Consider the following 13,193-nt stretch of genomic DNA (forward strand, 5'->3'; position numbering starts at 1 on the left):
AAAAATGATTAAATACATTTAACACATTGTAATCTATGTGTCTCAGTTCTACAAATAATATTGCTTTAAACACAGCAGCAAATGATGTTTTTATGAGATTTGTCGATGTTGACCTATCTCAAACAACACCCCCCCACCCCCCTCCATGAAAAAACCCAAGTCTCAAACACTTAAAAGGCTCTGGGAATCGGTGCCACTCATGTGGATGTCAGACTTCCTGATAACTCACCTGGATGGCCTCATCATTAGATGTTGACGTGGTAACCATAGAAAGATGCTTCAGGTCTATTAGGTCTGGGCTCATGCAGGATTGCCTTTGAACACTCATTTTGTTCAAAACTCTTTCAAACAGCGGACCGCATCAGTAGATGATGGAGCCCCTTAGGTTTGGATGACGTGTTCCTGTTAAACATTAAGCGTTAACTGGAAGCAGTTGAAGCAGCAGAAACAGGAATGCCAATTCCATTTGATGTGTTTTTGTTCAGCCAAATAAGCAAAGACAGTGAGTTGAGCTAAATCAAAATTCAGCAGTATACAAGCAGAGTTACAGTAAGCAAAAGAACATAGAAATGATCTCTTTGGGTTTTTAAAGAAGGAGGAAAAGTGACAGAAAAAAGATAAATTGAAAACATAAGAGGCTAAATTGAGATTTTTCCACATAATAAAAGGAATTTACTAGCTTGGGCATCCTTCCGTTTGCTGAAAGATCCACTGTTGCACTGATGGGTCAGTCAGGCTCTATTTCAAACGAGGATAAGAAACACATTCATTGCTTTTCAGCAAAACTATGAAAACATGTGCTGCTGTTTTCTAAAAGCCACTGGATCACAATGGGTCTTGTTTTGCCCCATACTTATTCATCCTGAGATGCATGCTGGGCTTTTTTCCCCAAGACCATGTGCTGAATACTGAATAGAGGCAGCATAATGTGAAATGAATGCATTCTGTGCTCCACAACAACAGCTTTTTCTCCTCTGGAGATCGATTATCTTTTCCCTTTCCAAACAAGCGCAGATCCACAATCTATGTTCTAGAAATCTGGTTCCATATTAGCTTATGCAGCACTTACTAAATTTGCACCGTCTGATTTTAAAGATTATCAGACTAACCGATAAACTTGTGTTTCCCTCTGTGATAGTAAATCCATTCCTCTGCAGGCAAAGAAGATAAAAATTAGAAAACATTACACACACACAAAACAAAGGAGAAGTAAAAGCTGTGATAGTACGAATATTTTAGAGCTTTCCCTGTATTCCTGAACACAATATCAGCAAATCCTTAATGAAAAGAACTCCTTTTTGGACATACTGCAACAGGTCATGACACACAAAAAGCAACATTTTTTTATACAAATAAGAGTTTATTTCTTTTGACCCAGACGTCCAGTTACATCTGAAAAATGCAGTAAATGATATATACAAAAGTAACAGGGTTGCATGCCAGTTTTGTATAGAGAAAAGCTTTTAACACAGAGCTCACAGAATCTCTACGCCTGCTGAGCTGCAGCTCTGGCAGCTAAGCGCTCCTGTTTCTCCTGCTCAGCCTTCTGCCTCGTCTCCTGCTCCCTCTGGATCAGCTGCCTCCTCTCAGCCTCCCAGCTCTGTACCTGGCTCAGGTACTCCTCCAGGTCTGGTTTTTCTGCATCAGCCAGCTGCTGCTCACACATAGCCGTCACCGTAGCCTTGAAGGAGGTGGGCTCTACTTTACCACGAGACTCAAGCTGGCTCATCAGCTCCTGGAGACCAAGAGAAACAAGAGGTGGTTGAAAGAACAAAACATTTGACATCCTTCAGAGTTTTTATCACAGCTTACATTTTCATGTTTGTCAATTGCAAGATGCTTCAAAATCCTGTTTTTCTTTTTAACTGTGTGCAGGTCTTGAACTTGACACCTTCAACTTGAACTCTTTAAATGAGCATTTGTGGTGTTTACAACACAGAAGCAGTTTCATTTTACTACCATTTGGCCTTAATTTGTGCAAATTCGACAGTGGCTAATGAAAGTGGGGCCTTTTTAAAAGATCATTAACAAAAGGCCAGGATTATGTAGCTCATTTTCCTCACACATGATAATGTGTATACAGAACAGAAGCATTGTTAAAATAAGAATAAAACAATTAAAAACATATACTTTGGGGTCTTGTTTGGGTCAAGAAAAACTGCGGTAAGATATTTTTTCAATGAAAACACTAAAAAAAAAAAAAAGCATTACCACAAATTAAAATGTAATAGTTCCTGGAATAAAACAAATACTTTGCGTAGATGAATGCTGTCAATTTGGAATAACTGGCTTTTATCTGTGGTTTTCTTTATTGATTATCTGCACAAGCCTAAATTAAAGTGCCTTTAAATTTTATGGGGTGCTTTATCTTTCTGCATTTATCCAATTTAAAAGGAGATTTTAAATTATTCTTAGAAGTGTGAAATCATTAGATGTACAAAATACCAAGAAGTTAATTCGTTTATGGAGAAAGCAAAGGGGGATTTTGGTCATTCTTGCTCAACCATTCATTAAACTTTGCCAGAAAGCTCTGAGATTTATTGCTGAAATACACTTTTTGTCTTTTACTAAATCACATTAATATGCAACTCTTGAAAGAATTAAAATGAAATTCCACTTCTCTGGCTCTACATACATGTAGCAACTGTTGATATAATTCATTAATACTCTCTGGGTTTGTAAAAAGCTTCTTTGAAATTAATCTAATGACATTTCTATGGGGAAAAATATATATTTCTCAGACTTCGATTCTGCAACATTTCCCATTTGAAAAGCTGAGGTCTGAAATGTTCCTCATAAATAAACTTAAGAGAAAGAATGTAAAATGGAATTCAGGAAATCCCATTATAGCATTTAAAAAGAAACAAAAGTTCACCTCAATACTTTGTAATGCAAGACTTTGGGTCAGGGAATGTTATGAGATGCAACTTTTCCTTTCATTTTAAAATGAGCCCACAGTGAACTGCTCACTCATATTTAATTGAAAAAACTCAACAGCTATACTACAGACATAACAGGAAACAGGGAAATCCTTGGAAGGAAAACTACCGTAAATCCAGCTGTGAGGACAAACTTGAAGCTTCTAACGACGGCCGCTCACCTCAAATCTGCTGACATAGTTGGGGAGTTTGGCCTTCTCGGCCAGATCATCTTCATCTACCTCCTCTTCCTTCTTGTCGTCTTTTTCTAACGGCTCTCCGGAGGAGTCCGTGTGTGACGACAACTCCTGCAGCACGGCGTTCACAAAGTCCAGCTGGAAAACAACAAAAACGTCTTCAAATGTTGGGTTGTGACTTTTACTCTACAGAGATGCAGTTCCCGCATGATTTAGGAGTTTAATGACTAAAGAGGCCTGACTCCTAGCTTGACAACTCACCTTTTAATCTCAGGAAGGGAATAATTAACGGTGGCCTAAGGCAGCAGCCAAGACATAATACATCCTCTCTGTCCTGCTGCGTTACTCTCTCCGTCTACATTATTGCCAGGTGGCTCTGTGACAGCAGCCGTTTGCTTTCTGTGGAGCTGATTCTCACAGACACCTTACATGCTCCAGGCTTCTGCAGATCTCATTAGATGTGAACAGAGATTGAGTATTAAAGTGGACAGCGCAGCTCATAAAAGAGATGCTACCACCAAGCATGCATCCGTTCAGGTGCATCCGAACAAACTCCGACTGCCGTACGTTTTGCTGTTTTCTGTTATAAACGTCCATCTGATTGTCATTGATGTGAAAAAGCATTTTCCTTTAATGTGCTTTTATTGCATGTTTATTGCACCTAAATTATTTAGATATTAACGCAGCTTCAATGTTACAGTCTACTTTAACAAAAGTAGGCCCAATAGTTCTTTAATTCATGAATGAAGATGTAAATGATTATCACTTCTAGATTTATGGGGTAATTATTTCTTATATTGGGTCTGGTAAGTTTGTACTATTTTTCCTGACTTGGAAAAAAAAGGAATTTACTCCAGTTATCAAAAACGTAATTACAAAATTCATTAAAATTTAAATAACCGAGTTGATTAAGCTAGAGAAATATCTATAAATATCAAGAAGATGGTAAATAAAATCAGAATAATTGGCAATAAAAAAAAATAATTTTCTGTCTTGAAAGAGATGAAAGATGTGACGTCATTTCCATGATGTAACCCAAAGCATTGCGGGTATTAGTGGCTGATTGAAATCCCTTAGCGACAGGCAGGCTACCTTTAGCTAGCGGCAAAAATTGATTTGACTTTTGTGTGTTAGAAATTGTAAGGAAGGCTGGTGGTCAAATAAAGTCAGAAAAAAGTATTTATATTTTCCTCAAATAACTGGAGAATCTCAGCCTAAGTATTGAGGGAACATTGAACAAACAGGTCCAGACAATTTCACTTACCTTTTTTTCCAGTGACATAAAGATTACCCATATTTGTTCCTCCTATTAATGTCATCTCATGAAAAATATCATGTGCATTTAGGTAACCTGGGTGAACTGCTGTTTCTCCATGAAGGTGTTTCAGAAACCAAGATGTGGAAAATATCTAATCGCAAAGAAAGGCCCTAAAGAAGAGCTGCATGGAATCAAAGTTCTGATAAACCAGACATTTAGGAGCTGGCAGCAGAAATCGTGAACCTTCTGTCAACACTTGACTTCTTTTGGCTTTTTTCACTCTGGTCAATAGCCGACGAGCCTAATGAGCTCATTTTTGGCTCCAAAACATTCAGGAGTCTGGATCGATTCACATAAAAGCGAACCAGCGCGTCACACGTTCTCAGTCTGTGAGGTTAAGTAAATTCTAATCAGATTTTTTTAATATGTTTAGTGCAATTAGTTTTTTTCTTCTTACTGCGTCTTTGGACAGCTTGACATGACCCACGTCGGCGGCCGCCACCTCCATGACGTCCAGAGATCGTCCCAGATACCCTCGAGCCCAGAAGAGCGGCATACCCTTAAAGACGTCGTGTATGCCCTTTAAAAACTCCACCTTGCCTACATGAGAAGGATGGAGACAAGCATCTAATGAAAGACCACTGGATGAATCAGTCAAGACTACAGACGGAGGAAAACAAATGCACACCAAGAAGAGCATTTCCAAGAAGCTGAGCGCTGAGGCCGACGGTACTGTGCTGCTTCAGTCCACACAGGAGCAGAGACGCTCCCAGAGATCTCTCCTCTAAGATCTGACCAGACAAGAATGAGAGGTTTGATGGCTGCGTTCAACCATTCACACCAATAACTTTAAGGAAACGACTATTTGGACATAATGAAGGAAAAGGTGAGAGATAAGAAAGGGGGATTGTGTGTGGTCACTCACAGTAAGTTGTGGTTTTGCTGACAGATAATTGCTCAAAGCGTACAGAGACAGGATCTGAGTGGAGTGGAGGTCAAACGCCTCCTGAAGCATGATTTCTTCAACCACAAAACACGCACCTTCAGTTGGAGGAAGGAGGAAAAACAAAACCATTTGGAATTGCTCTAAATTTCCACTTTTGGTCAAAGTTGATGGTAAAAAACAAGAAGAAAAGTCATTTCTAATAAAAACCTTTTTCTAAAATTATGTTTCAATCATAGTCTCCTATTTCCAGCAGGAAAATAAACTTTCTATAACTAAATCTAAATTTAAATATTATGAGCGAGAACACTCTAAAAATGTTTTTTCTTTACTCAATGAGGGATCTTACACAAATATCTGACCTAAAACATTGTGAAAGTCTTACTCTTAAAATCTTTGTCCTTAATAAATGAATCCAGGAGCAGGTTGAAGGTGAAGTCATTTGGAAATATCCCATACTGGACCTGCACACACAAACAAAAGGATTTCGAAAGAATAGTCTCATCTACTTCTCCATTTTTTCATCAAAAACTTTGAGGAAAAACATCTTTCAAAAAGCGGCTGTGTCATCTTCAACCAAAACTGAAGATACTTTCATGTATTCAAAACATTTAAAGTGAATTAAAGCAGACGCAGAGACAAAAAGAAAAAAAAAAAAAGACTACATCACATTGTGCGGCTGTACCTTGTTTTTTAGTGTGTGCAGGGCTTTATCTTTTGCTCCATATTTCAGACACTGGCGGATCCAACTGTGAACGGTCCAGTCTCGCAGGTACCAGCAGTTTGGGCTGTGGCGAAACCTTCAGAAATGAAACCAACAATCCTCAATAGAATGCAGTTTTCAATTCATAAAACGTTTGACACACTGCCATAAAAGAAACAGGAAAACTGGAGAAAAGAAAAGATTGCTGATGTCTCTGGTTTAGATATTTCTGCTGCTAAACTCACAAATCAGTACTTTTATTTGAACGATTACATTTTCAAATGCAAAATCTGTTGAACAGTTCCAAAAGGATCCACAAACTTTCCAAGATGGATCACTAGTTTGTTTCTCAGTCATTCCTAAAACTCAGCACTACTCGAGGAACATGCTACAAGCAGCAAATGCAAGAACGGCTGCAGATTCCAGAGGAAGGAGTAAACAGGAAAAGTCTGGAGTTGCCCTGAACAAAAAAAAAAAAAAGAACCCATGTGCCTCAACGAAAACCAAAACAGACAAACCAAACAACTCACTCCAAGAAAAACACGCAAGTTGGCACGATAAAGAAAAATAATAGGATTTTCACACACAAAAAAAAGATGCAGAAGAGTAAAAATGGTTTCTCGTACTTGTAAAGATAATACTCTGCTTGGTCAACTTCCTCTCTAGATGATATGTTGTCAACAAACTGTAACAGAAAACGTAGTTACTAACAATTAATCAAAATGAGTTAAATGGACTTAAGTGAACATACATCTTACCCGTGAGATTGTCAGCGAGCTGACAGGGAAGTTCCTGTCATACGTTCTGTCCATCATGTTGGCCAGTGCAGCTGAAGGTCAGAAACAGAAAATGTTATCCTTTACCGACGTTATTTATTTTAGAAATGTTTAGAAATATTTGTGGCTGATTCTATTTTTAAAACAAATTAAATGGGATTATGAATACATCTGTCCGTTTAAACTCATGACCACATGGTGCTGCAGTTCCCCCAAGTGGTGACTGGATGATATTACAACAATTTAATTTTTTTTCCCTTTCTTTTTTTGGTGCTGGAACTATAATTTCGTTACTTAAAAATTAGTTAGTTAATAATTAGGGGCGGCCGTGGTTCAGCGATGGGGCGGTTGACCCATGATCATAAGATTGCAGGTTCGATTCCCACCTTGCATGCCCATGAGTAGAAGTGTCCTTGGGCAAGACACTGAACCCCACCTTGCCTCTGGTGGAAGGTTGGCGCCAGTGTTCAGCAGCGGAGCCGCCACTAGTGTGTGAATGTGTGTGTGAATGTGTGTGTGAATGTGTGTGTGCATGGGACTGTGACTAAAGCGCTTTGGGCCTTTGAAAGAAGGTAGAAAAGCGCTATATAGGCATGTACCATTTACCATAATTTTTTCATAAATCTTGGTCTACAAATACTAATATTTGTTGAAAAGTTCTTATTTTAATCAGTTAGAGCTGTTAGGGAAGTCTGCTTTTCCTGTTGTAATGTATTAGTCATGTATACTTATAGTACAATGTAACCAGCACTACAAACAACCCATTCTAAAACATATCATATTTAAAAAAAATAAAAATAAAAACTCGCTGGATTTTTACCACATTTCTAAACTACAGGATGTTTTTATCAGTTCCTGTCTTGATGTTAACATACGGTGTCCACGTGACCGTAATTGCCCAGCGTGCCAGTGTGACTTTGTGATCCCGGGTTTGTGTAAAGAAAAGACTGTGCGTGAACCGCTCTTGTGTTTAATTACCCAGGTTGTGGGGCTCGGTCATCCTTGCCTCCCATACTTTGGGGTCAGTGTAAGCGGCAGAGAGCAACCATCGTCTGACTGTAAAGACAGAGAGTAAACCAGTTAAACAGTCAGGAAGCTGCAGCACAGAGGGTGGAATAGTTCTTAGTCGAAGAGACAGAACCGCCGAATCAAAGTCGTGTTTAGATAAACAAACTGTTAGCATGGGAGCTGATTATGACATTTAGCCTCTGTCGCTTCAACTACAACAATCGGTTTAAACGACGAAAGAAGAAAAACAAATTAAAGCACAAACGGATAGTTGCACCATGGCAAAGCCCATGTCTTAAAAACAAGTCGGACAGATTTACCTGAGAGAAATGGGGTTAAACTTTTACATTTGACATACAAACATCGTTTAATCAAGGAGGCTGCCATTTTGGACGATACCATTACGTAGCAAGTGCGGGGGATTGGGACATACCAAGTCTTAGAACCAAAAATGAAATAAAGAAAAAATAATGACTGTTCATTTGAGTTTAAACAATGTTACGTCTTTTCTGTTATTCTGTTTTAAATACTTTTTTCTTTATTTTCTTTTCCCCCCGACTAAACCTGTATATCTCTAGTTCAAAGTAATCTGGTCATCATTCTCTGGTGGTCTTTCACATTTCAGGAAATACATAAAAAATAAGTATTTTCATGAGGTATAATCAAAGGACAAAAAATATTTTACAGACCTACGAATACGTAGGATATGTCAGATATTGTTGGGTTAAAAATCTGATTATGGGCTGGAATGTCTAAAACAGTTATTGGATAATCAGATTTATGATGTGCATGTAAATGGGTTGGTTATGATTATTATGATGGTCTGGTCAATTATTAGACTTTGGTAGTCATGGAAATAGGTTCTTCAATTATTTCGTATTGAACAACTTTGCAACCGTAAATAATTGTTGCTGCTTTTCAACAGCATTACATGACTAAGTTCAAATTTCACTATCCTGCCAATCAGGAAAAAAAACAATTAAAAACTTTTCAGCAAAGCAGCTAGTTTTAAAATTGCTTTTCTTAAAAAAAATAAAAACAGAAAGAAAATTGTCCTTGAATACCCAATATTTCTTTTTTATTTTATTTTACTTTTTACTCTTGTTTTCTTTTACATGAGTGCGTAAAGTTAAGAACAGAATTTTCTTTGTGGTTAATGAGCATAAAAACCAGGAAAGAATGTGGTTTAGGTGTGTTTCTTTACGGAAAAAAAACTTTGAAGACAAGCCCACAAAGAGGTCAGCAGAGGACGCTCTTTAAACAAAGAGAGGACTGACCAGATCCTGCATGAAAATGCAGAGTGCTTTGCTTATTGACAGTTCCTCAAAATTATGGGTTAATTCCTAAACTGATTGGACATTATTTTTCTAGTAAAATTAGCAGTTCTAATAAATACATTAAAATGTAAAAACTGTGGCCTAACACTATCAAAGTTCTGCTCATTTTGATGCAAGATGTATAAAAATACCAGAAAAACTTTGGACGTTGTGGAATTCTTTTCTGTTAGAAAAGCAGAGTTTTCCCTCTGCATCCACTGATCTGAGGTCAACATGCAGTTGATATTTTTGTAAGCTCCTTGGCTGTGAAGAAAAGGAGGTGATGGGTTGAAACTGGGGTGGGACTGTTTCATCAAACAAAAAGCAAGATTACCTTTTTTGAGAGGAGAATCAAGATGAGTTCACACAAAGCAGTCCTCTTTATTTGCTCCTTTTTCTTTCTACTAAATGTGTTTTTTTGTGCTGTGGGTATTCCCATGTCTGCTTGTTGGTGAGATTTACAGAAAAATGTATTTCAACAAAAGTCGGAAACTTGTCTCTGTGTTTATGTTATTTTAAAAAGGTTTGTGTTGTGGTTCGGAATACCTAAGAATTCAGAAGTATTTGTTTTCAATATCTGTCTCCTCTTCCTTTTTTATGCTCTTTGCATGTGACTTTGTGCACGTAGGTGAGTAGAAAGACACGTGACACAAAAACAGCATTGTGTTAAGCATGTGAAGACAATAGTGTTGGGGAACATCTTTTGAAGAGGTTTGAGGCAGGTCCAAAGCCACAATGGGCCAAAAGAATTATGAAGTCCCCCAACAGTGTAACCATGAAGACTATGACTAAGTTAGGTCACAGATTTGGTGGACAACTTTTTAGATACGTATTTTACCCATTTCGACAGTCTTTTGATCTATTTTAAACAGTTCCAGTAGTCTTTTAATTATGACTATGCCATATTTAGCCCAAATTTAAACAATCTGCATCGTTTTTCGGAACAAAACTTCTAATAAATTTCTGCAGAGCGGCAGAAATTTATTAGAAGTTTTCCTCTATGTCGTGGGAAGGACTGTTGGCGCGGAGCAACTCGGCCTCCGTTCCCATCACCCATAACTGAGAGTGCTCTGTTTACAGTCCCTTATACATTCCCAACCTAACATTACCGGCGCAATCAAAAAGGCTAGAAGTATTGGAGCTGTCCAGTCATACAGTTTTGAGCCAAATGTCAGCTCAGACAAGAATAAATAATGACAGAAATGGATCTAATCATCTACGAGTGTTTGGGTCAGAATGGAGCAGAGCAGGGAGCTTTTTTTGCGCCTGCTCCTGATTTACAACAATGTCAATAAAGTTTAAGTGTTTAATATGTTTATTATAATTCTACAGTTATATTGTCAACAAAACAAGAAAAACAGAAACAAAAAATAAAACAAATCCAGAATTCTGAGAATAAAGTCAGAATTCTGAGAATAAAGTCAGAATTCTGAGATTAAAGTCAGAATTCTGAGATTAAAGTCAGAATTTTCTGTGACCTTTTATTTTTTTTCTCCATGGCCCTAATCCTCTTCCGTAGCTAGCACCCATGACTAAAAAGGAAAAAAATTAGCGATACATACAGAAGGTATAGCAAAATCAGCCACATATGCATAAAACCAAAGTTAGTCTTGAATCTTTGTAGACTGCTGATTGAAAAAGTCCAGAAAAGGCCTCCCTTTCTGAAAATTTTTTTTTCTGAACCTCTCATCACATAACACATTTTTTCTAATTTGAGATGGAACTGCAATTTCTCTAATCCAATGTGTTACTGAAGAATTAGGCGTCGAGCCAGAAGAGTTGAAAACACAATTAGTTCCTGACCCTTAGGCAGTTTTAAGAAAAATGCAGTCTTAAACTTATTTATACATACTCTATCATCAGAGAAATGCCAAAAGAACATGTTAGAAACACCACAAACACAATTTTCATTGGAGTAGGTTTAAAAAAAGTGACAAATGATTCACCCGAAGCATTTCCAATCTAGCATTGGCATACATGTAGAGTGGGTTCTCAGCGCCGAGCACACAGGTCTTTAAAGTGTCAAGAGAAATTTAATGTCCATAAAACAATTCTCCCAACGTTTTGGCAACAGAATTAAGAGTGCTCATTGTGCTCCTGCACGGCTGTTTAGTGAAAGTCCATTAGGTGTGGTTAAAGTTGTTTGGAGGAAAACCTCTGACTTGCACAAAACCCTCTCTTCAGTCTCATGCAACAATTTCAGGAAGCGTGAATGCATGAAAATCGAGAAGACCTTAAAAAGTGAAAACTCATCCAGTTACAAAGCTACTTCCAATTAAAGTCATTGGAAGCAATGTCTTTAGTGGCTTTTAAGAAACCATGCTAAAAGACAGTTTGCTGCTATCAGCCATCTTTGTCTTCCAAGAAACCAAGGAATGCTGGGTAACTGGAGGAGACTCACGACCATCATGGCAAGCAAATCTTAAAAGATGCCATAAATACACAGAAAGTTTCTCTTCAGAAAGTTCTCATTTTCTGGTCAGATTTGTCATTTGTTGTTTTCTGTTTCACATATAAAATTAAGAGCTCTGCAGTCTTTTAAAAAAAACAACTACCGATACTTGTTTTATAGAATGCCAAGTAGAAAGGGCCTTCATTTTTTTTAATATACTCCAATTTCTTTGACTAAATTGTTATTATTTACTCTTCAAACTTTTAAATTTAAAAGGGAAAATTAATTGATATCTGGTTGATTCCTTCCTGGTTGATGTGATTAAACGCATATTTGAAAATACATAAAAACATCAAGTGTCATCAATTATGTAAGACAAGCATGGTGAAAATATTTAGTACAAGCACTATATTCTTTCTTGAAAATCATCTAAAATATAAGTATTAGAACTACAGAGTACTAAATAATTAAAATCCAAGTCAGCATAATAATAAAAATTAAAAAATAAACAGGTTTAAAACAGGTTTGAAACTGTAACAAATACTAATATTTTAAATAATAATAAAAAGTATCTGTAAAATAAACAAAATGTTAAATTTCAATAAGCGTGACAAGCTTCTGTTTACTGAATATTTTTCAACCCCATAACATTGTATTTTTTTCATTTAAAAGTTCATCATTTTTATGAAAAAAATCAGGCGTACCCCTTATTCTTTAGATTTAGTGTGAAAACAAACATGGCTAACACTTGTTTTTTTAAAAGTTTTTTTTAACATTTTATTTTCGTTTTCCAAGTGTACACTACACTAAATGTGGTACAAATCCAGATATTCAAACAACGTTGTTACCAGCATATGAGAGCAAGTTTGGACAATCATGTTCAATTAACATAGAAAAAAAGAGGAAAGAATAAACAAAAATGAGGAAAGAAGAAAAAGAAAGAAACAATGCATGCAATTAGTGGGAAATATTTAAATGAAGGTTTCATTCATATCACTTATCCTGTAGGCATTTTAAGTAAAGTCTTGCCAAATATTTCTGGAATTTTTTGTCCTATGAATCGTATTTGCCACTAACAATATTTTGTTCAAGTACCTCTCAAAATATGGGACAGAAGGAGACATTTATTGTAACAAAATGAGTTTCTTTGCAGCCAGCATCAACATGCTGCTGTTTTTTTTAGAAAGCCTGTCTCATCTGCTGCTGATTACTTGGATCAGGTGTGTTTAGCCTTTAATGAGCTTCAACGGCAGGTTAGTTGGAAAACATGTGGGACACCGGCCCTCGAGGCCTAAAGTTAATAAAACCACAAGAAGAAGAAGAAGAAGAAGAAGAGGCCTAAAGTTTGATGCTAAACGAGATCATTCCAGTGAACGCTTCACAATTTGAAGTTCTTTAGAGACAGACTAATCTTTTTTCTTGAATGGGATTCAAAGTTTAGACTTTAGGGGAAAGCGGAACATCACCGGTGAGAGTCATGGAGCTGTGTTACAGTTCTCCTGTGCGTCTGCCTCATGTTCTCTCATGTTTCAGTTCATTAAAAACCACAGCAGAGCCCTCGCGCTCATCCAGTCAGGAGCTGGAGTCAGGAGTCCCCAAGACACCATGATGATGAAGGCGAGAGGAGCTGACTTTTGCGGCCAGCCTTTCTGCGCTCCCTGCGGCTTTTCTTGCTGCCAGCA

The 13,193-nt window shown here is 37.3% G+C and overlaps 1 protein-coding gene across 1 annotated transcript; it reads right to left on the reverse strand.

The window, feature by feature from the left end:
- Positions 1–1,339: 1,339 nt before the first annotated feature.
- mrps27 (mitochondrial ribosomal protein S27) lies at positions 1,340–8,229 on the reverse strand. Its single transcript, XM_004072208.4, has 11 exons — positions 8,124–8,229; positions 7,774–7,851; positions 6,778–6,848; positions 6,646–6,704; positions 6,002–6,116; positions 5,702–5,780; positions 5,299–5,414; positions 5,062–5,164; positions 4,831–4,973; positions 3,101–3,253; positions 1,340–1,735 (listed from the first exon to the last, which is right to left on the reverse strand). The coding sequence occupies exons 1-11, from the start codon at positions 8,203–8,205 to the stop codon at positions 1,487–1,489; spliced, it is 1,248 nt and encodes a 415-aa protein (XP_004072256.1). The 5' UTR covers positions 8,206–8,229; the 3' UTR covers positions 1,340–1,486.
- Between the last annotated feature and the right edge of the window lie 4,964 nt (positions 8,230–13,193).

Source organism: Oryzias latipes, chromosome 9 (genome assembly GCF_002234675.1).
Source record: "Oryzias latipes chromosome 9, ASM223467v1".
NCBI classification, from domain to species: Eukaryota; Metazoa; Chordata; class Actinopteri; order Beloniformes; family Adrianichthyidae; genus Oryzias; species Oryzias latipes.

Excerpts from the sequence above, each read along its gene's own strand:
- mrps27 (XM_004072208.4), bottom strand. The coding sequence starts at position 8,205 with ATGGTATCGTCCAAAATGGCAGCCTCCTTGATTAAACGATGTTTGTAT. Across the intron at positions 4,974-5,061 it reads TCTTGGAAATGCTCTTCTTG|GCAAGGTGGAGTTTTTAAAG; the intron begins GTGTGCATTTGT and ends CTTCTCATGTAG. Across the intron at positions 3,254-4,830 it reads TCAAGCTGTCCAAAGACGCA|CTGGACTTTGTGAACGCCGT; the intron begins GTAAGAAGAAAA and ends GTTGTTTTCCAG.